Source organism: Coffea arabica, chromosome 2c (genome assembly GCF_036785885.1).
Source record: "Coffea arabica cultivar ET-39 chromosome 2c, Coffea Arabica ET-39 HiFi, whole genome shotgun sequence".
NCBI classification, from domain to species: Eukaryota; Viridiplantae; Streptophyta; class Magnoliopsida; order Gentianales; family Rubiaceae; genus Coffea; species Coffea arabica.
In genome coordinates this window covers 21,708,634-21,729,401 of record NC_092312.1, presented here as the reverse complement: position 1 = coordinate 21,729,401, position 20,768 = coordinate 21,708,634, and the positions used below count along the sequence as shown (strand labels likewise).

The 20,768-nt window shown below is 36.4% G+C and overlaps 3 protein-coding genes across 8 annotated transcripts; 1 reads left to right on the top strand and 2 right to left on the bottom strand.

Moving 5' to 3' along the window:
• Positions 1–727: 727 nt before the first annotated feature.
• LOC113724050 (uncharacterized) lies at positions 728–5,459 on the bottom strand. 6 transcript variants are annotated; one of them, XM_072075279.1, is made up of 9 exons: positions 5,044–5,459; positions 3,967–4,219; positions 3,741–3,857; positions 3,263–3,410; positions 2,878–2,967; positions 1,976–2,030; positions 1,766–1,888; positions 1,201–1,257; positions 728–1,099 (listed from the first exon to the last, which is right to left on the bottom strand). In XM_072075279.1, the coding sequence occupies exons 2-9, from the start codon at positions 4,158–4,160 to the stop codon at positions 975–977; spliced, it is 909 nt and encodes a 302-aa protein (XP_071931380.1). In that variant the 5' UTR covers positions 4,161–4,219; positions 5,044–5,459; the 3' UTR covers positions 728–974. The 6 variants fall into 6 exon arrangements, with proteins under 6 accessions (XP_071931380.1, XP_071931379.1, XP_071931381.1 ...); XM_072075278.1 differs by having other exon boundaries at positions 3,967–4,187; XM_072075280.1 differs by having other exon boundaries at positions 3,967–4,184.
• Positions 5,460–11,347: 5,888 nt separating this feature from the next.
• On the top strand, positions 11,348–14,979 carry LOC113724049 (protein NSP-INTERACTING KINASE 2-like). Its single transcript, XM_072075277.1, has 4 exons — positions 11,348–11,893; positions 12,591–12,851; positions 12,964–13,818; positions 14,059–14,979. Exons 1-4 carry the CDS (start codon positions 11,452–11,454, stop codon positions 14,538–14,540), a joined length of 2,040 nt encoding a protein of 679 aa, XP_071931378.1. The 5' UTR covers positions 11,348–11,451; the 3' UTR covers positions 14,541–14,979.
• Positions 14,980–16,537: 1,558 nt separating this feature from the next.
• On the bottom strand, positions 16,538–20,225 carry LOC113726766 (pentatricopeptide repeat-containing protein At2g45350, chloroplastic-like). Its single transcript, XM_027250636.2, has one exon. It carries the CDS (start codon positions 18,671–18,673, stop codon positions 16,814–16,816), a length of 1,860 nt encoding a protein of 619 aa, XP_027106437.1. The 5' UTR covers positions 18,674–20,225; the 3' UTR covers positions 16,538–16,813.
• Between the last annotated feature and the right edge of the window lie 543 nt (positions 20,226–20,768).

The following is a 20,768-nucleotide window of genomic DNA, read 5'->3' as shown; positions in this document are numbered from 1 at the left end:
ACCCTAAACGGAGCTCTCATTGGGCTTGGATCGTTTTGATATCAAACTCTTAATAGAAAATTCATGTATGCTGTGTTTTCGCGAAGGTAGAAGCTACAAATGCACACATTAGCCTATTGACAAGGAATACAATTGTTTTCTTTAAATAAGTGTTTGAAAAGAAGTAAATTTTTAATTTTAAATGTCAAAGAATTAAAACCGTTATGAATGCAAGTGATAGATTAATTAGTGGATGCTTAAAGAAAATGGTTAATTATAGTTTGTCCTCTTGAACTTGATCCTTTATAATACTTTGCCCCCTTAAGCTTTAAATATATACATTTTACCACTTTCATTAACTCGTCAAACATTAATGATAAATTTTCCATTCAAAATTTTAATAAAATGATATTAATGTCCTTACAATTATTATGCGCGTTTAAAAATTAGTTGGAAGCTAATTTGGTCATGAAAAAGATAACTTTATTTTAACACGATCAAAAAATTGACCACAAGAGATAAAATGCACATATTTGGAGTTTAGGGAATAAAGTGTTACAAGTGCCCAAGTTCAGGGGAGCAAAGTGTAATTAACCCTAAAAGAAAATAATATACTTACTTTCAATGAAAACTCCCAAAGCCATTGCACCGTCCTTTTTTTTTTTTTTTTTTTTTTTGGGCCAACTTAATTAATGCCCCACATTTAAGTGCTGGCCTTCTTTTCCTTTTTTTTTAGTACGTAAAATGGTTTGATCTTGAAAACGAACCCCGTCTAAAGCTTCAAATACAGGATCTTTTACAGAGATTACTCCTCCGCCTTCCATTGCAATTTAAGCTAAAAACCCTCTCGTTACTCGAGAGGGGGAAAAAAAGGGTAAAAGAGAGAACCAAAGCTCCAAAGGAGCTCTATTTCAAGCTAAACAGTAGCCATTGCTGTAACAAAAAAATACCTAGCCAGCATCAAATTATACATGTTAATATACAACGTACAAAGATCAAAAGGAAATGGGTTTCCTGTCTGGCCATGATTCAATCTTCTGAAAATATTTCGCTGGTACAACACCTTCAAAACCCTCAGTCAAGATCACCTTGTTGTCTGAGATATAAAGCTTCATTCCCTCTGAAACACGTTAGAAAGTAACAATCATCGCATATTGTTGTAAGAAAACTAGAAAGTAGTAACATATTCTTGCTTGCTTCCCAGAAGTGAACAAGACTCACCTTCCAAAGCTTTTCTCACATCAAGAAAGATCAGGATATTTACACCTCGTCTCATACCTGTCAAAGTGATCTTATATCAATCTGGAATGTACATGGCAAAACTATCTTGAAATCTTCCAAATTTGATCTTAACTACAAATTGACTCAAAAAGCATTTCATATCCAGCCCGCTAACAAATAAGTTTTGTCAGCTCTAGGATAATATCTCTGTACTTCACTAGGCATTAAAGAAGCATATAATTTATGAGAAGCATATTTCTTACTGCATTTAGAACTAAACGTAACCAGCAGCAGCAGTTGAGAGCAATTCACTTTTTGGAAATTCATTATTGACCAAAGCAATTTGAGCTTCTGAAAGGAATCAGTGTGATTCGATGTAATTAGATAATAGTACATTGAAAATAGCCCTCATTTCTGTTGGATTCTTTTTGAGGTGAATTCCCTTCTTGTCCATGGTTTACCAAAAATAAAAATAAAAAGAATAATTCACTGATAGACAAAATTACTCATGTTACAAGAATAACAACACAATGCCATGCTTTAATCAATTAATCTAATAACTTACCACTTATTACTTCACCATCTGTTGGCAAACCACATGAAAAGTGGACATGCACTCTCTTCATGCGTTTCAGCCCTTGTTCCAAAATTGATTCCAAATTTCTCTTGTACGTCCCGTGTACACAGACTAAATATAAACATGTAAAAGAACTTTATAACACGGTATAAAAAAACTATGTTTGAGAACAAAGTTCTATTGGTCTAGTGCGCTCACCTGGAACTTCATCAGCAGAAAGAATAGGCTTCAACAAGCTTTCAGTTTCAACTGTCTGTAAAGTGCCAATCCACAAGAGAAAAAGATAAAATAAGATCAATGTTATGGCTTAAAAAGGTTAAGTTAAGCGCAGATGTTGCATGAGGCAAACAAATGTTCCAGGAAGATAGTCAGTAAAGAGGTAAATTACCAACAATATACAGCAGAAAGAGATGCCAGTTATTTAAAGTTGCAATAAAGACCACATCATAAACTTCTAGTTGTGATCTAAAATCTAAAATTTTAGAAAGAAATAAAGCAAGAATTCTCAATTATAGACACTATAAGAAATAGAGTATTTTCATTTTAGTGAGATCAGTTAATTCAAATTAGTTTGCTGAATAGTACTATTATTTGAGTAAAACAAATATTTTGACAAATTCCTCATCTCTTAGCAGAAATGAACTATAATTTCACAGTCGACTTAGGAACTCAATGGTTATACTCTGAATTCCCTAGTACAATCCACATGTATTCCTTCTCGAAAATACAAATTCCACCACTTGCTTACAGTTAAGGATACATAGAATGACTTATTTATTTTGGATCCAAAAATAGATATAGGTAGTATTTGTCTTCGATACTAGTTATTTGTAAACTTCAAAAGCACCAAAAATCAAGTTACCTAGGCAATTACAAATCAGTAAATAACAATAAGCCAGAATGAACTGATCCACATTGCATTTGTTAACCTTCCCAAGAATGACATAGAAGCAGAAGAAAACTAGTGACAGACATAAAGAAAAGATTTTGCCAGAATATTAACAAGGGTAGAGGCACAGTGGACAAATTTATCCTTTTCAAGATTTTCTATCAAAATCTGTTTTAGCAAGAATAGAATCTCCATTTTCAGGGTACATTACTGTGATTGTGTGGCCTTGGTTTGCACGTATCCAAAGCTCTCCATTTTCTTCCACCAGGCTAAATCTTTGTTTATTGTCTCTCCTGACAGCCTAGAAAATTTAAGAAGATAACAAATAAGTCTAGTACTCAGTGATTATAGAAAGCAAATGAAGTAAGAAATAAACAAAATCAGTGTGTCCATACAATGTACCAAAGCCATCATTAAGATAATAGACAGCAGAATCATGACTAGCAATATTGACTGACGTTTCTAGTTATGACATACAACTGAATGTTGAGATCCAATCCTTCTTCCTTTTTCGATCAGAATAATTGTCTAATTTAATTTCAACATCCCAATTTACAATATATTTATGATCTAAAGTGAAAGTTCAGGTTGTATACCTCTCGGACCTCATCAACAGTATGTGATCTTAATGGATCATTGGCAAACGTTTTCAAACTAAGCTTCAACAAGTCGTCAACCTTAACAAATCCATCATTCCTCATGTTCAAGTTTAACTCAGAAGCCATATGCCGCAAAACACGTGTTCTGAAACAATTTCAGACAGAAAATGTTTAAGCATAAATCTCAATTCAAACAATTAAAGATGTCAAAGACGCATAATGCTTGAATAGCCCTTAGCAGCCATGATCAAAGCTAACCAAACAGAACAACAAAATCCACGCATCACCAAGATTATAACAAAATATACATAAGATAAATCTTCGTAGGATTCACTAACAAACTGCCCAAAATACGATAATAAGTTATCAGCCATTATCAAATAAACTGAACAAAGCAAGAAAAACCAGTCATTTATCATCTTGAAATTAAATAAAGAAAACACAAAAGATCAAAATTTTTAGTGGTTTTACTCACAGAAGCCTCCCAAGTGCATCAATTTTATCTTTTCCACCGCCACTGCCACCGCCACGGCCTCTGTGCCTTTCTCTAGTAGTATCTTTCATACTATCCAAACCTCTTCCTCGACCTCCACTGCCAAGAATCCACAACAAAAATTTAGCAACACAAGAAATACAATGAACACAAATCTTGTGGCAATATCCAGTATTACTACAATTCAAAGGTAGAGAGAAATATTTACCTGCGCGAGGAATGAGAGAAAGTAGTAGATGAAGAGGAAGACCGAGAAAAGCTATTGTGATGGGGCTCCATGAAAACTATGAAGTTAAAGCGCGTCAATAGACGAGAGTATGAGGCGGAAGTAGATACCGGCGGCAGAGAAGTAAGGCGGTAGCGCAGAAATCGTATGCTATTGCAAGTAAGAGTAGCCCACATCGATGGATGACCCGGGAAGAGCTGCTACTATGGAGGGAAGGAGAAGCAGGAGACTTAGGCTTCGTTTGGGAGTGGAGGATTTGGACAGAAAAGAAAGGGAAAGAAGAGAAAGTTAACTTTTCTTTCATTTGTTAGTTTTTAGTAGGAAAGAAAAGAAGGGAAATTGAAGGATTAAAGAGGATGAATAGTAGGCAAAATTTTTCCTCCCAAATTGAAGAGAAATGGAGAGAAAGTTGGAGGAAGCTTATGAAAGTTGGAGAAATGGACAGCCACCGGTCGCCGGCGATTTTTTTATCACAAAACCCCCTCACTCTATTTTTCACATAGAATTCGTTTTTGAAGTTAGTTTTTACAAAAAATAACCTGAAAGTGGCCAAAATGCCAAAAACAGCCCAGTTTTTTATTTTTTAAAACACTATAACCACTACTAAAAATCATAAAATTTATACCAAAACACTCCTTATGATTTTTACAACATAACTATGAGCTGAAATCAATAAAAAAGCAACAACAATATGACAAAATTAAAATAAAACAGTCCAAAAATGAAGAAAAATTATTCACATGCTTCTAAAGTTCAAAACTTCAAAATGTTTGAGCAACCCCACGTTTTCAGGCCTTGCACTAACCATAATAATCTATTTTAACAAAAAAATATGCACAATAATGGGTACTTTAATTCGGTTTCCCATTTAAACATTTTTTCAAACACTTGGCATGCATGCACAAAAATATTTCCCTTTCCTCAATTTAGCTCAAGCCATTTCCCAAATTTTTAACAATACAACAACAACAATGCAAAACAGCAAAAACAGGAGAAAATAAGCAACGAAATATGAATTTAATATGAAAAACAAAATTGAAAAAAAAGAAGAAAAAATACCTCTAGAATATTGCAGTCACTTGGTTGAGCTTTGTGCTGAAATTCCTAAACCTCAATGGTCTGACCGCTTGCTCTCCTTTTTTGTTTGATTTCTGGATGGGTGTGTGAACTTAAGAGAGGCAAAAAGGGACCGAGAGTTGGGGTATTGGGTTTGAGTTGTATGTGTTTTTGTTGGATGTTTTCCTTCTCCTTCTTTTGTGTACTGTGTGACAGTTTTTTTTTTTTTTTTGACGGTCCAAATTGAGAGAGAGCCGAGAGGGATAGAGAGGCCGAGAGAGTCCTTTGAGGGGAGTTTTTTCTTCTCCTCTTGTCTTGAGAGGGAGACGCCGAGAGATATTTTTTTTTTTTTTTTAACGGTAGAAGTCGGTTAACCTAATCTATTCTAAGTTTCTAACCTACGGGAAGGGGAGGCAAGGGTGCCACCTATGTAACAATTTGGTGGGAGGCAAGGATTTAATTCTAGAGGTGTTGGGAGGGGAATAAGTTTGGTTCTTGTCAAATGATGGTTTTTTACCAAGTGAAAGGAAAGGTGCCTGGAAATGGATTGTAAAAATGGGTTAGCAGTGGTTTTGGTAGGGAAAATGATTAAAATGTGTAAGTTTAGTTATATCTTGATTTTGATTTTTTTTCATAAATTTTTTTTTTTAAATAAATTTACAAAAATGAGAAAAAAAAATATATATTAAAATGCAAGAAAATAAATAACTCATCAAATAGAAAATATTCAAGAAAACATAAAAATTTGATAAAAATTTGGCAAAAATTTAGTGTCTACACCAACCAAATACATATGAATTGGTTTTCATTCAGCCACTTATATGGTAGAAATTTTGGTAGCCATGTTTGGATAGCACTTTTTGTTACAAAATAATTTTTTGACTTTTTAAAAATTATTTTTATATAATTATCAATCAACTTTTTGACTCATATATATAACTATAAAAAAATTACATATGAATTGATTTTCATTCAACCATTTATATCGTAGAAATTTTGGCGGCCATGTTTGGATAGCACTTTTTGTTACAAAATAATTTTTTTGACTTTTTAAAATAATTTTTATGTAACTATCAATCAACTTTTTGACTCATATATATAACTATAAAAAAATAATAATTTAAAAAAAGAACTCTTCAAAAAATTCATTCCAAACAGGTTTGCATTAAATTTTCATTTTTTCCTTTTGACTTTTGGCATGGAGATATGGTTGCAACAAATTTTCTTCCTTTTAAGATTCTTCCCCCTCGTACTAATTGCAATGGTTTAGTTTATATTAGAGGTGGCAAATCAACCCACTTAACTAGATTTATCCATATCCGCCCATGAATAGATGGGTATGGGTAGTTTAAATTTTTGTATATGGGTATAAATGGGTTACCCAATAATATCCATTTAATAAATGGGTATTATTGGGTAACCCATCAAATCCAATTAACCCATTTAAAATTCTCTTCCCCCAAGTCTCTTCTTTTCCCCTACCTTTTTTTTTTCAAATTTTTCATTTTGTCATGATGTTAACATTATTATTATTATTATTATTTATTGGTTTTATCTTATTATTTTATTTTTTCTTAGTTTGTTAACTTACTCATTTTTTAGCATTACCAATTTATGAAAAATTTTAGCCTATTTTCTTATCTTTATAAAATGAAATTTTAAATTTATATATGAAAAAAATGTTAGGGGTTCAAAATTTTTGGATTAAGTTTTTATATTAATTTTTATAGTACTTAATTCAAATTTTTATATTCGTATTATTCAATTATTAAATAATAGGTAATTTTGTGACATAGAGTATAAATGAAAAAAATTGGTAATTAAGTTTATTGAACATTATAAGTAAATATTTAAAACTAATGATGGGTATAAAGAGTGGTATAAATTGATAACTTAGTTTGCAAAAATGGATTTAAATGAGTTTGCAAAAAGTTAAAATAAATGAGTTATAAATGGGTAATTGGGTTACCCAATTTATTTTTTGACTTATCCATTTATACCCATTTAATTAAATGGGTATAAATGAGTTGACTCACTTATACCCATTATCTATTTTACCCAACCCAAACCTGCCCAAATCACCCATTTTAACACCTCTAGTTCATATTATATCCACAATTTCACTTGATTCATCATCTCTGAGGCTGGAGGAGGCCTCTAGCCAACAGAAGTTAGCAACTGCCTTTTGCATGGCAAAGTGTGTACTCTACTAGCCTCCAAGTACCGGGGGGGGGGGGGGGCCTTAAATCGGTTGTTATGTCAACCACTTGTGTCTGATTTTGTTCAATTTCACAAGATGTATATTTATTTTTTTAAGGTGTAACTTATTTTGAACACAAAATAAATATATAATAAAATTTTTTAGGTCTCACACACGACATGAAAAATGATGTACATGTAATAATTTGAGTCTATTATATATATTTTTGCCAATCATGGCTGGAAACTAGGGCTGCAACTCAATCGAGTAGTTTGACTCGAGCTCGGTCGAAGTCAAGTTCGAGCTACTCAATTGAGTCTATGAGTCAAGATTGAATAGAGATGTTGCATACTTGATAGATCATTGAACTCTATCGAGTGCTCGTTATAATATTAATTAATATTATAAAAATACCTAAATTATTCCTTCAGTTGGAAATTGTTTGACAAGCTCGAATACTTGAGCTCGATATTGAACTCGAGTACTAACTTGATCTCCAACGAGTCGAGCTTGAACCTGGGATATATTGCTTCAGGTCGAGCTTGAGCGCAATATAACTAATTCGAGCTCGATAGTGTGTCTGAGCATCGAGCTCGAGTTTGAGTATGAGAATATTTGAGTTCAACTTGGTTTGAAATCACCCCTATCGGAACCACCCCATTTCCCCTAGGAAAGCTGGAATGACCAAGCATTTTTCAATGTTAACTACGGTAAGAATCATCTCTCTATGCATCCCTTGTATAAAAAAGTCTCAATCATTCACTACACACAATTATTTGGATCAATAATCTTTTTGGTCCCTTTTCTCATGCATTGCATATTCTACCCCTCTCCTGAGTCAATTTCTTGGGATAGTCACAACATGTGCTTGCTTCGCTTGGGCCATACAACAGTTCGTATACAGTTCGTACACGGATTGTGGAACATACAACAGTTCGTATGTGGGAAGCCAACAACTGGAAAAGTGAACACGATAGGATTTGCCTATTTTCAAACGTTTGCAAGGGCAGAGTAGGTTGTTGCCGCTGTCGAGGGCGAAAAAAAAATTCAAATGCCTGTAAACAAAAAAAAGGGGAAAAACAAGGACAGTAGCAATGATGTAACCATCAGCTGGTGGCCACCACCAAGCCTTTAAGGCTTTGGCGCGAACCTTGCCTTTCACTAATTTGCCGCAGTCGTGGTTCTTAAAAAATTCAGACGGGTGCGTTGTGCACCCGTCTAGTCCAGCAGTGATTCTGTCTCCATTGATCTTTCATAGGCCCAGTTGGATCTCTTTGTAATAATTAGATTAGGATGAAGTAGATATAGGAGTAGGGACGACGATTGACGACAAAAAAAAAAAAAAAAAAAGAAAGAGGACAGTAGCAATGATGTGAACTATAGTTGAGTTCCTCTGAAAAGCTGAACCACAACATGGATTCCTAAATCATCATCTACCTGAGAGATCATTGATACATGACAAGTAACACAAGTAGATCGCAATTCACAAGCAAAAGTCATTTCCCCTTTCCAGCCATATTGTTCTCCAATTCAAAATGTTCAATCATGCTCCACATTAGCAACATCGTCTTTTTTTTTTTTTTTTTTTTTTTTTCCTTCTTGCAGTTTGGTAGTGGCTGGTACAACAACACAAGTCCAATTGAACTTCTTTTCTTAATTTGAAATGCAGCCAAAATTAGCCAAAAAAAGGTGTTGTTGCATGCTTCACGGGATTTAGAAAAGGTGAAGGTTGTAGAGAATGCAGTGCCACACCAGCACGCCTTAACAATAGCATGTTCTTTGCAGGACATTTTTGTTTTACACCACCTCAATCAGTATCCTGGTGATCAACAACATAGCTCATAGAATGTGGGACAAAGAGGGACAAGTGCAAATTATCAGTTATCTCATGAGAGTGGGGTTCTCTACTTTTCTTGTTTAGATTTTACAGCAATCAAGTTTCTATTTTTTTTTAGTATCAGTGGGAGAACTCAAATCCCGGACCTCTCAAGATGCACTCCCTCCTGCATATCATCCCGTTCATGCAGATGTTGATGAAAATTTTTGACTTTATGCGGGTCGACCTCTAAAATCTTATCATCCTAAGCTAGTGCTTACCAATGTATATCATGGTGAGTAGACTGTTTGGATCAATGCGATTTTAAGTTCGAAACGTTTTACCTAACAGGATATTACGTATCATTTGATCAAGGCCTCGTACATTTTTTTTGTTCTTATTTATTCTCCCTCTTAGATATAGTTGGATTCCCTGTCAATCGTTTTCAATACAATTCATGGATCAGGTCATAATATGGTAGGAATAACTAGTGTCATGGGCAATCTGCATATGCTGTAAGCGACCTCGCAACAGTGATAAAATTGGGCAACTTCTGACCGGACTAAAATTCCTTCACATGGGCTGAATTGAATAGCTTGAGAACAAGAAAGAGTGGAGCTTTTTCATCATGGAACTTTTCAACGCATTGCCTCCTGAAACTGATTGAGACGCTTGTGAATTTAATCCCATCATCTTCTTCCATGATAGGGGCCATTCCTACTTAAATTCTGCTCCCTGCGATAGTGGGCCTTGAGAAAAAAAGGAACAAATGATTGTCGCCTTTGAAAGGAACACCATTTGTTTTGGGTCAATTATGCCAACCTTTGTGGTAAATCTCATACTAATTACACAGATCTGTCTTTAACCTTTTCTGCAAATTACCTGACCTCCCATCAACTTGTTCTTTTCAGTTTCGGATGTTTCTTTAAAATGTTAACTGCAGGAAGGCGATGGTTTAATGGAATTTTCGTAATATTTACTTCTCTGTGAAGTCCATGCATTTCAGCATTGTGCATTTTCTTTGATTCATTTTGTGTTTTTGCTTTCTCTTTTTCCTTGAGATTTCATTTTTTGACATTTGGAAGTGATCAGGATAAATTTTGAAATGATGTACTGTCTGCAAGTATCCATCCATCTGTTAAATGAACTGGAGGATCTGCTGTCATCACCCTTCACGGGTTAACGACTTCAAGCGTTAGAGAGTCCGAGTAAATAAGTACTGAGCACCATTTATTACCTCAAATTTGTGAATACGCATTTACTGCCGTTTCAACACTTGAAATCCTGCTGCAGATTGATCACAAAGATCCAACATAGAGCAGCCATCGTAATTTTGTACCATGAAAAACATCAGAAACAGCTGGCTTTCATAAAATCTCCCACTTGCTAGTCGTTTGGTCATTACGTTGAAAATTCTTCCTCCTAGTTTGCGTCTAGCTGCTTAATTTCGCCATGAACTCTTTTCCCAGTTTGGTAAACATTCGCCTGAGCTTGAAGCTGATGTTATAATTTGGTCATATGCATTATTTACTATTCACCTTTTGTGTTATTAATCAAATACTCGTCCAATTAAGCAAGATTTGTTACTAGTAAGTTGATTTAACCATGAACTCGTATTTGAAAGTCATAGAAGTAAATCCTCGTTGCAGTTTTGAGTGTACCTGATTCATTACAATGAATGAACATCTGTAGCACTAGCCAAGACCCAGAAAGCAGTTGTTTGCACTCAAAATTGAACTTCCAAGGCTGAAACATGTTCAATGCTTGCAAGAAATTCAAAATTGAAGCACATAAAGTCTGAGAAGTTCCCATCACCTCGGGTTCTTGTCAAGATCAGAAGTAACAATGGCGATCAAAAGGGCAAGCAACCACAACCATGACAGCATTCAATTCCAACTGGTAAATTTGTACCCAGTACAATATCCTACCAAGATCAGCAGCACAAAAAAGCTGTCTTTCTCACGCGAGTTTTACAAGTAGCCTTTTGCAGTTTTACTGTCGACTGACTGCTTAGTCATCATCTAATAATGGCTCAATTTGATAAACGGAGACAATTATAATTGTTGTTTTCACGTGAGATGGGTACCGGCTACCGGCTCTTCAACCCACTCATATTCGAATTTCCCGTCCTCCCTCGGGACCCTAAAACTTTCGCGATCCCCGCCCCACGCCATTCACTCCACCACTGTACGTCCTACAGAGTACAGACCCAACCTAATCCGAGAGGTTAACCATCCCCACGCATCCCCCCTTATTTCTCCCCCCCCCCCCCCCTTATTTCTCCCCCTCAAGTCTCATTCTTCATTTTTGAACCAAAAAACAGAGAAACTTTCCAGGCTACCAAGGACAAAGGAGGAAGAAACACCCAAAGCCCAAAAAAGGCCAAATCCAGAACATGGGTTTTACTTCGTTTTCAACTGTTTTCTCCTTCTTCACCTTCCTGCTCTTCATCACAACCGCATCTGCAGAAACTGACTCTACCACCCTTTCAATTCTTCTGAGCATCAAAGTCTGGTTAGACCCATCAGACCATATTCTCTCCTCTTGGTCTCCCAATGCCACTGACCCCTGCAATGGTTCATTTGTCGGCATTGCCTGCAATGGAAATGGCCAAGTGCTTAATATTTCTCTCCAGGGTAAAGGGCTAGCTGGAAAAATCCCACCTGAGATTGGTCAGCTGAAAAGCTTATCTGGGCTGTATCTGCATTTTAATCAGCTTCACGGAGGTGTGCCTAAAGAGATAGCTAACTTGACTGAGCTCTCTGACTTGTACCTAAATGTCAATAATCTTACTGGTGAAATACCTCCTGAGCTGGGAAATATGCCTAGTCTTCAAGGTAAGTATTCTTTATGATATGGTTCTTTTTAGAATAAAGATGCAATCTTTATGATGTGGTTTGGGTTTTTGTTGAAGAAAGTTGGAGCCTTGGATACTAGATCTGTTCTTGCATGTATTTTTCATAAAACTGTTTGAGTTGTTTGTCCTCTATATTACCATTCCTTTTTTTAAATCTTTTGAGCAATTCTGTTTTTGGGTGAAGAAAGAGCTGAGTGGAGAGACTAAACGGTTACGTGGTCAATGTTACTTTTGGCTTGCATGCCTTTCTGAACTTTCCAGAAATTGGTGGCTTTCATGGTCACTAGAACAGTTAGTTTGATCTGAAGCTTGACTTTCTTACTGGACTTCTTCTGGTGTATGGAAATTGGTTCTTTGCTCACTAAATTCCTCAATGTAGCGTATTTGACCGCATGTACTTTTGAAAACTCTTAGCACAGAGAATCTGTAAGTTCTCACTCCTGTAAGTTCCCTTGGTAATTTAAGGTTTCACGACTTTAAAAGGTTCAATGTTTAGAAGGATTAATGCTGCAACATTCTACTAACAAAAGGTGCTCTGGATGTTTTTGAAGTAGAGCTTGAATCTTTTTAGAAAGTAATACGCTTGGATCAGCTTGAAATTCATTTTTCTGTGCAAAAGCAGGTAAACTGTTGAATAGGCTCCGCTAGATTCTACCTGAATTTTGTTTTGTTTGCAGTAATGCAACTCTGTTACAACAAGTTGACTGGAAGCATTCCCACTCAACTTGGATTTTTAAAGAAGCTCAACGTACTTGCTCTGCAATACAATCAGTTGAGTGGAGCGATTCCGGCAAGTCTTGGGGGCTTAGTGAATTTGACGAGGATGGATTTAAGCTTCAATGGCCTTTTCGGTTCCATTCCTGTCAAATTGGCTAATTCCCCAAATTTGGAATTTCTAGACATCAGAAATAATACTTTATCTGGAAATGTACCAATAGGTAATTGCTTCACCTAGTCTATGTCTGCATAATCCTTTTTACCAAATTTAGTGTTCTCAAGTGTGCTAATTTACTCAATCGTCCCTGATTTCTCTTTCCCCCCTCAACGAAGCCTTGAAGAGACTGAATGAAGGATTTCAGTTTGCAAATAACCCAGGCCTATGTGGAATTGGGTTTTCCACCTTGAATGTCTGCACTGATTCTGGAATAAACCCAAATAAACCTGAACCATTTGGTCCGGGTTCAAGTCGTCTTCCTTCTAAAGCTATACCTGAGTCGGCAAACGTCCAGCCAAACAGCTTGAATCAATCTAGAAGACCTCAAACAGCTATTATTGTTGGACTTATTGGACTATTTGCAGTTGTGGCTGTAATAGGAGTTTTTACCTTCTTTTGGTACCGTCGCCAGAAGCAGAAGATTGGGAGTACTTATGATGCATCAGATAGTCGACTCAGCACTGACCAGGTCAAGGAGGTGTGCAGAAGAAGCGCTTCTCCTCTCATCAGTCTGGAATACTCCCATGGCTGGGATCCATTGGCTAGACGCCAAATTGGTCATGGTTTCTCACAGGAAGAATTTGACAGCTTCATGTTCAATCTGGATGAAGTGGAGTCTGCAACACAACACTTCTCAGACACAAATCTGTTGGGCAAGAGTAGTTTCTCAGCTACCTACAAAGGGATATTGTGGGATGGGTCCATTGTAGCTATAAAGTGCATTTCCAAAACTAGCTGCAAGTCTGATGAATCTGAATTTTTGAAAGGATTAAATTTATTAACCTCATTGAAACATGAAAATGTCCTGAGATTAAGAGGCTTCTGTTGTTCAAAAGGCAGGGGAGAGTGCTTTCTCATATATGACTTCGTCCCTAATGGAAACTTGTTGCAATACCTTGACACAAAGGGTGGCAAAGTCAAGGTTCTTGAATGGTCTACCAGAACGTCGATCATCAAAGGCATTGCTAGAGGTTAGTGCTTTTGCTATCATTCTCTGCAGCAGTTGATTCCTGGGGACGATTAACACTTCAAGACAACAAATGAATAGGGGTTCATATCATGACTGGAATGACGGCCTAAGAAATTATCCAGAATAATATCACACTTCTTTATTTGCAGAATAAAGAAATTATGTATGATTCCTCTTTAATGCCATTTCGATGCCTTGTTGATGTTTATGTGTGCTAAATTATGATTTTCTAATTCACCAGGTATTGAGTATTTGCATGGGAATCAGGGAAAGAAACCTGCTCTAGTCCACAGAAATATATCAGCTGAAAAGGTGCTCATTGATCAACATTACCACCCAATGCTCTCAGATTGTGGACTGCACAAACTATTGGCTGATGACATCGTGTATTCAACCCTTAAGGGCAGTGCTGCAATGGGATATTTGGCTCCTGAATATACCACTACAGGTCGTTGCACCGAGAAGAGTGACATATATGCCTTTGGCATGATTATATTCCAGATCCTTTCTGGGAAATGTAAAATCAGCCAGTTGAATCGTCAAGGGGCTGAGTTGGGAAGGACTGAAGACTTCGTTGATACAAATCTTGAAGGGAACTTCAGAGAATCAGAGGCAGTTAAGCTTGGAAAAATTGCTCTGCTTTGCACCCATGAAGCTCTTAATCATCGGCCTACCATCGAAACTGTGATGCAACAATTGAATGAACTAATCTGCAGTTCCTGATCATCATATGCAATGGTTACCCAAGTATGACCATTTCAAGATGGCTCACTAACTTCTGACTGATGATGAGTAGGCATCTTATTTCAGTATGCTTTGTCCTCCAAAGAACAGTTTTGAAATGCAAAGCCTGCTTTAGATTAGATTGTAACATGTAGGAGCATTCAGGACGTAGATAGCATGGGAAGGTATTCCCTGGTTTGTCACATTATGTAATTTAGGCTGTGTCTTGGCGGGCTTTGTGTAATTGGCAATGATCCATGGTCAGCATGACCTAAAATTTGTATGGTATTCCCAATTGCCCTGTTTATTTGTAGAAGTCACTGTATGAAGCCTAGTGCAATCAAAACCATGTAGTTGATTAATCACTGACTACCGACTAGGTCATGGGGAAGTTCTTTCGTAGTCCAGTTTCTAATCCAAATGATTTGGTGCCCCTTCATTTTGTTTTTCGCTAGCAAGCGCAAGCAACTCTCTCTTTTGTCAAAGAAAATCACCTAATGTAGATTTGTCCAATCTAAAAGTTCTCAGAGATTCTGGAACAAAAACATGTTTTCTGAGTCTAAAAGCTTATAATTTCAGTGCCATAATTAGTTCAAAATATCTCATGAACTGGAGATCGAAGAAGCTTGCAAGATGTAGAGAAAGGAGGTCTTTTCCCAATTTTCAGAAATTATTGTAAAAATGTGATCCTATAGGTTTGGCATCGGGTATCTTCTTTGGTAGATTTATTAGTTACTAGTCTAGGGTTGCTATCATGTCGAGTTTGGCTCGTGTACTGCTCAAGTTTTACTTAAATAAAAATGCTTGAAATTGATTGAGATCAAGTTTATGAGCTCCTTAAAATCTAGTTCGAACTTATTTTACCTTACTCGAACTCGACCAAAATGAGTTAATCAAACTCAATCAAGTTTAATTGAGTTTTCAAGCTCGCTATTTTAGTAAATTTTATAATTTTATACTAATAAATAATTTAAAATTATATTATGAGTGTACTATTCGATAAAAATCAAGGAGTAATCAAGTTTTAATAGTTTCTACTCGAATTTGACTCAGTTACCTTACCTTATCAAGTAGTTCGAATTCGATAAACCGACCATTTAACCGAGTTACTCGCTGGTCTGAGTCGTGTAACTTATTTAATTTGCAACGCACTGCCCGCGTATGTTATGAACAACAGTGGATTCTATTAAACTATTCCGAGTCAGGGTTTTACCCATTGCCAGCTTCTTGCATTTATCCACCTGTTTCCCACTCAGATTACTGCAATTATACTTTCCTCCAGGTCACGCTATGATCTTTTTCAACCTTTATTTTGGACCCACCAACCTCCATCCATCATGTGCCTCAACAGACTTCAGCACTACACACTGATTAGCAGTCGGGCAGTAAAATCCAAGTGCTGCTATCCCTCCAAAGTTTGATCCCGTGATGGTGTTGAAAACACATTCCCCAAGCAGAAATGGCCAACGAGTAGGTGGACAAATTGGGTGCAAGAGGACAATCACCCCAAAATCACCTTTTACAGCCTTGCAGTGTGTACTACTAATTGGTAGTCCGGTTGTCTAGCTGTGGAGCTGTGGAGTTTGACTTTTCTGATGTTTCGTAATGATGCAGCATGCAGGCAGACATTACATCTTGAATCGGACTTGTAGACCATGTGAATGTTATTAAGATAATTCTTCGAAATTGCTGAAATATCAAAGATATATGACAAATGCGATTTTGATGTTTCTGTCACTGGATAAGTTTCCCAGTAACATCTAAACTTGTTTGGATTGTATTTTTTTTAAATTTTTTATAAAAAAATTACTGTAACGATTTGATGTATTTAAAAAAATAATAATAAAAAAATATAATTACGAAAATGATATAATTTTTGGATGAAAAATGGCTGTTATGAGATAGCAACACAAACCTGCCTACTGTCTTTTCAACCTTACTTTTTTTTTTCTTCTTTTTCATAAATAAGAATGGAACAACTAAAAGACAAACTGAAGTAAGCTTTGTAACTTGAAATTTCTTGCAATTGCTTTCTCGAGATGCATCATAAACTTACAAGATACTAAGTGAACTTTGCATGTTGTACATGAACTTGGGATGAGAAAAAAATAGCTGCTGTATGGCATCAAGGAGAAACAGCGGATGTGGATATCCTTGACGGAAGCAGAGAATATGTTGTTATGGCTACAGAATTATCTACTTATTCACATTGTGCTTCCCATTTTTGATATCGAGAAATTTCAAGGCTTCAAAGCCTCATAGCTTCAACTAATCTATCTGTTCAACGTAGAAAAAATCTCTTTAACTTGAAAATGGGATGTATCTCCAACAAAGAACTCGTGAACTAATCCCTCAAGTTCAATCCAACTGCAGCCAGGGAATTTCTTCACATTCTTTGCTTTCATTATTGTCCTGATACACCTAACACTGTCCCACAAACCGAGTTGAGCATATATATTTGACAAAAGGACGTATGAACTTGAGTTAAGGGAATTCAGTCCAATTAGATGCTGAGCAAGAGGCTCCCCAGTGCTTAGGTTTTCATGATTCTTACATGCACCCAATAAAGTACGCAAAATCACAGTATTGGGCTCAATGGGCATTTCCTTGACAAATGTCCTGGCTTCCTCTATATGTCCTGCTCGGCTAAGAATGTCTACAATACACCCATAGTGTTGGAGTTTCGGATCCATGTTGTGGACTCTTCTTAGAATTTCAAAGCAGATAATACCTTCTTTAAGCATGCCAGCATGCCCACAAGCATTAAGCAAAGCAATGAAAGTGATATCATCTGGTTCTATGCAACGCCTCTCCATCTCCATGAACATATCAAAAGCTAGCTCACCCAAGCCATTAATAGCCAATCCCCCAATCATAGCATTCCAGTGATCAACACTTTTCTCTTTGATGTCCTCAAATACGCTCAAAGCACAATCGATGTCCCCACACTTTGCATACATGTCTATCAAAGCAACACCAAGTTTTCCAGCTGCAAAAAGACCATTATTCTTCATATGACTGTGTATGGTAACCCCCTCATTGATGTTGCCCAAATGTGCAGCTGCTGAAAGAGCAATCAAGAAAGTAGTTTTATCAGGTTCAAAATCACTATTATTCAACACATCATGGTACATTTTTAGTGCTTCCACATAAGAACCGTTCCTTAGGTACCCTGCCATCATTGCATTGCAAGAAATTACATCCCTTACTGGCATGTCATCAAAGAAGCCTCTAGCAACATCAACACTTCCGCTTTTGGCATAACCGTCAATCATAATAGCCCAACTGGCAACATCCCTTCTCGGCATGGTGTCAAACAACATTTGGGCCATCCTCATTTTCCCACTCTTTATGCAACAATCAATCATCATATTCCATGAAACAACATCTCTCTCAGGCATTTTCTCAAACAACTCCCACGCCGACTCAAAACCATCCCCTAACTTCACAAACCCACCGATCATAGTATTCCAAGTTATCAAGTTCCTCATCCCTGCTGGCAAAGAATGGAATAATTGACGTGCAAAATCTACCATCCCACATTTCACGTACCCATCAATCATTGAGTTATACGAAACAGAGTCTTTGTCAGCCATTCTGTCAAAAAATTGGCGACCATACTCTATGCAGCCACATTTTACATACATGGAGATCAAACAGTTTCCAAGAAACAAATCAGACCCAAATTCGCATTTCTTCAGCAACCCATGTATCTGCATCCCATTTTTAACCAAACCCACTCTGGAACACGCTTTTAACACCAAGGAAAGAGAGTACTCATCTACTAAAACCCCACTTTCAAGCATTAAAACGAACACTTTCAAAGCGTTCTCAGGGTCACTGCCATGCGAATAGATCTTGACTACTGAATTCCAAATCAATGGGTCAGCTTTATTTCGTGAGTCGTCGAAGGCTTGACTTGAGAAGAAGAGATATTTGGCAAACTGTATCAGGGGTTTGTGTGGTGAGTTTGAGAATTTGAGGATAAGTTTTCGGGTCAAGTAAAGATTCTTGATGAGGCCAGTGGTTAGTAATTTTGCATGAATTTGATTAATGTCCATTTGGGTTTTGAATTGTGGAGAGAAAGGAAGTATTGAAATCCATGGTTGATGCAAATTTCCAGACAATGTCATCAGTGTTGATGTTTCAAGCTTGGATTTTTTACTCTCTAAACTGGATATTCCCTTCTGCTGTCAAAGATCACTTTTTAGTCTTTACGGCCGTTATTTATTTATTCTGGATGGAGTTCAGTCACAATTCAGCAGTTGAGCCGATTGATTGCCAGGAAATGAAACAGATCGGCTGGGCCAATAAGGAAAATTTTTCTGTTTCCGTTGCTGGTCCACTTGGACCATGATGAAAAGGTATACCATATTTGAGATACTAATTATAGTATTGGGATAAGGGAATTTAGCCATTTTCGTCCATAAATTTTTACATTAAAACCAAATTTGTTATTTATGATTTTTTTTTAGCCAATTTGGTACTTCGACTATTTTGAAGTCTCCAACGTAGGACTTTTGCAGCGGCGACACCATATTTTACATATTCCGTACAATCGGTGATGAATATATTTGTCCTTTTAAATTAGATTCTTCAATTTAGATGGATCTTTGACCATTGTTCTTCTTCTCCAATGGAAATCTCATTCCATTCACCAGAAATTCGCACAAACTCTCTCTCACACACACTCAAATCATAAACAAAAAAAATAAAATCAAGAACCATAAGGAAAGTGAAGCAAAATTTAAAAGAGAAATGACTCTCAAACATACTCTCGGACCTACTCACAAACTCATTTCGTTTGGACATTTTGTCAAACAGATTAAGGTCATCACAAAAATTGAATATTTTTGTATGAAATTTGACTATGGCTGAGTCGAAAAATATCTTGTCAAGCCTCATTTAAGTAGAAAATGTGAAAAAGAAACAACGAAATTGCAGCAAGTATCACTGTCCAATTTCATTCATCTACAAAACAAAGCATACAGGAAAAAGATAGCAATTTCAAAGGCCAAGAAAATCATCTCAACCTAGAGATTAAAAGAAAAAAAGGATTATGGAAACCTCACAGTGCTTTCGTCATGATGATTTGTAAGTAGTGGTGGTTCTAGCAAGACGATAGCAACTCCGGCAATGCTGATGCTGGCAGCAGCAGCGAGCTCCCCTTGCACCTTGGATTCCCTCAATGTTTTTGTTGGTTTTCTGTTTTTGGTTCTTTTCTTGGAAATAAAATGGAGTATACAACTCTACAACTAAGATTCCACAAGGATTTTGGAGAGATTCTTATGAGTTCATATGAAACTCAAGATGAAAAATGAATGATGACTAGTCATGAGAGAGTTGAAGGATGAAAGTGGATCGGTAGTGACAATTGGTGGTGTCTTTGCTAGCAACCATGAATGGAGGATCGAAGAATCAGAACCAAACAAAATGAGTTTGCCGGTGAGTAGATTTAAAATTGTGTATGAGAGAGATTTCTCTTTCAAATTTTGCTTCAATTTTCATTTTGGTTCTTGGTTTTCTATTTTTTTCTCATGGATTTTGTTTCTTGATTTGAGTGTGTGAGAGAGAGTTTCTGCAAGTTTCCAATAAATCCAAATGAAATTTTCAGTGAAATTCATCGAAGAAGAAGAACTATGGTCAAAGATCCGTCTAAATTAAAGAATCTAATTTAAAATGATAGATATACCCATCACCGGTTGTACAGAATATGTAAAATGTGGTGTCACCGTCGCAAAAGTCCTACATTGGAGAATTCAAAATAGTCAAAGGACTAAATTAGCTAAAAAAAATCATAAATGACGAAATTGGTTTTAATGTAAAAGTTTAGGGACGAAATGGCGAAATTCCCTAGGGATAATTTGAAAAACCTCCGCTAAGGTTTTTGATTACTGCAGGAGGCTCCCCTTTAGTTTAAAAAATTACACCTTCCTCTCTTATGATTAGCATTTCAATAACAATATAGACCCAGTATGCTAAATTTGTTCTAAAAAATCCTAAAATACCCCTTTATTACTTAGAATAGGCAAAAGCTCACTAATAAATTTCTTTGAATTGCAACTATTATAAACGTTATAATCATCACCCTCACGAACTTAATAAACCACTTCAGGTTAATTTTCATATTCTCACGATTTTGACAGCCTACCATTGCCGTCTCATAGTTTCCTATGCAAATCAACTGTGACAATTAAAATTTGCATTCAACCTAATCTTTACCCTCAA

Bases quoted from the DNA above. Each gene is read 5' to 3' on its own strand.
- LOC113724049 (XM_072075277.1), top strand. From the start codon at position 11,452: ATGGGTTTTACTTCGTTTTCAACTGTTTTCTCCTTCTTCACCTTCCTG. The intron at 11,894-12,590 runs GTAAGTATTCTT...TTTTGTTTGCAG, and splicing joins AAATATGCCTAGTCTTCAAG to TAATGCAACTCTGTTACAAC. The intron at 13,819-14,058 runs GTTAGTGCTTTT...CTAATTCACCAG, and splicing joins CATCAAAGGCATTGCTAGAG to GTATTGAGTATTTGCATGGG.
- LOC113724050 (XM_072075279.1), bottom strand. From the start codon at position 4,160: ATGTGGGCTACTCTTACTTGCAATAGCATACGATTTCTGCGCTACCGC. The intron at 3,411-3,740 runs GTGAGTAAAACC...AAATTGTTTCAG, and splicing joins GATGCACTTGGGAGGCTTCT to AACACGTGTTTTGCGGCATA. The intron at 1,258-1,765 runs GTAAGTTATTAG...TCACTTTGACAG, and splicing joins AGATGGTGAAGTAATAAGTG to GTATGAGACGAGGTGTAAAT.
- LOC113726766 (XM_027250636.2), bottom strand. From the start codon at position 18,673: ATGACATTGTCTGGAAATTTGCATCAACCATGGATTTCAATACTTCCT.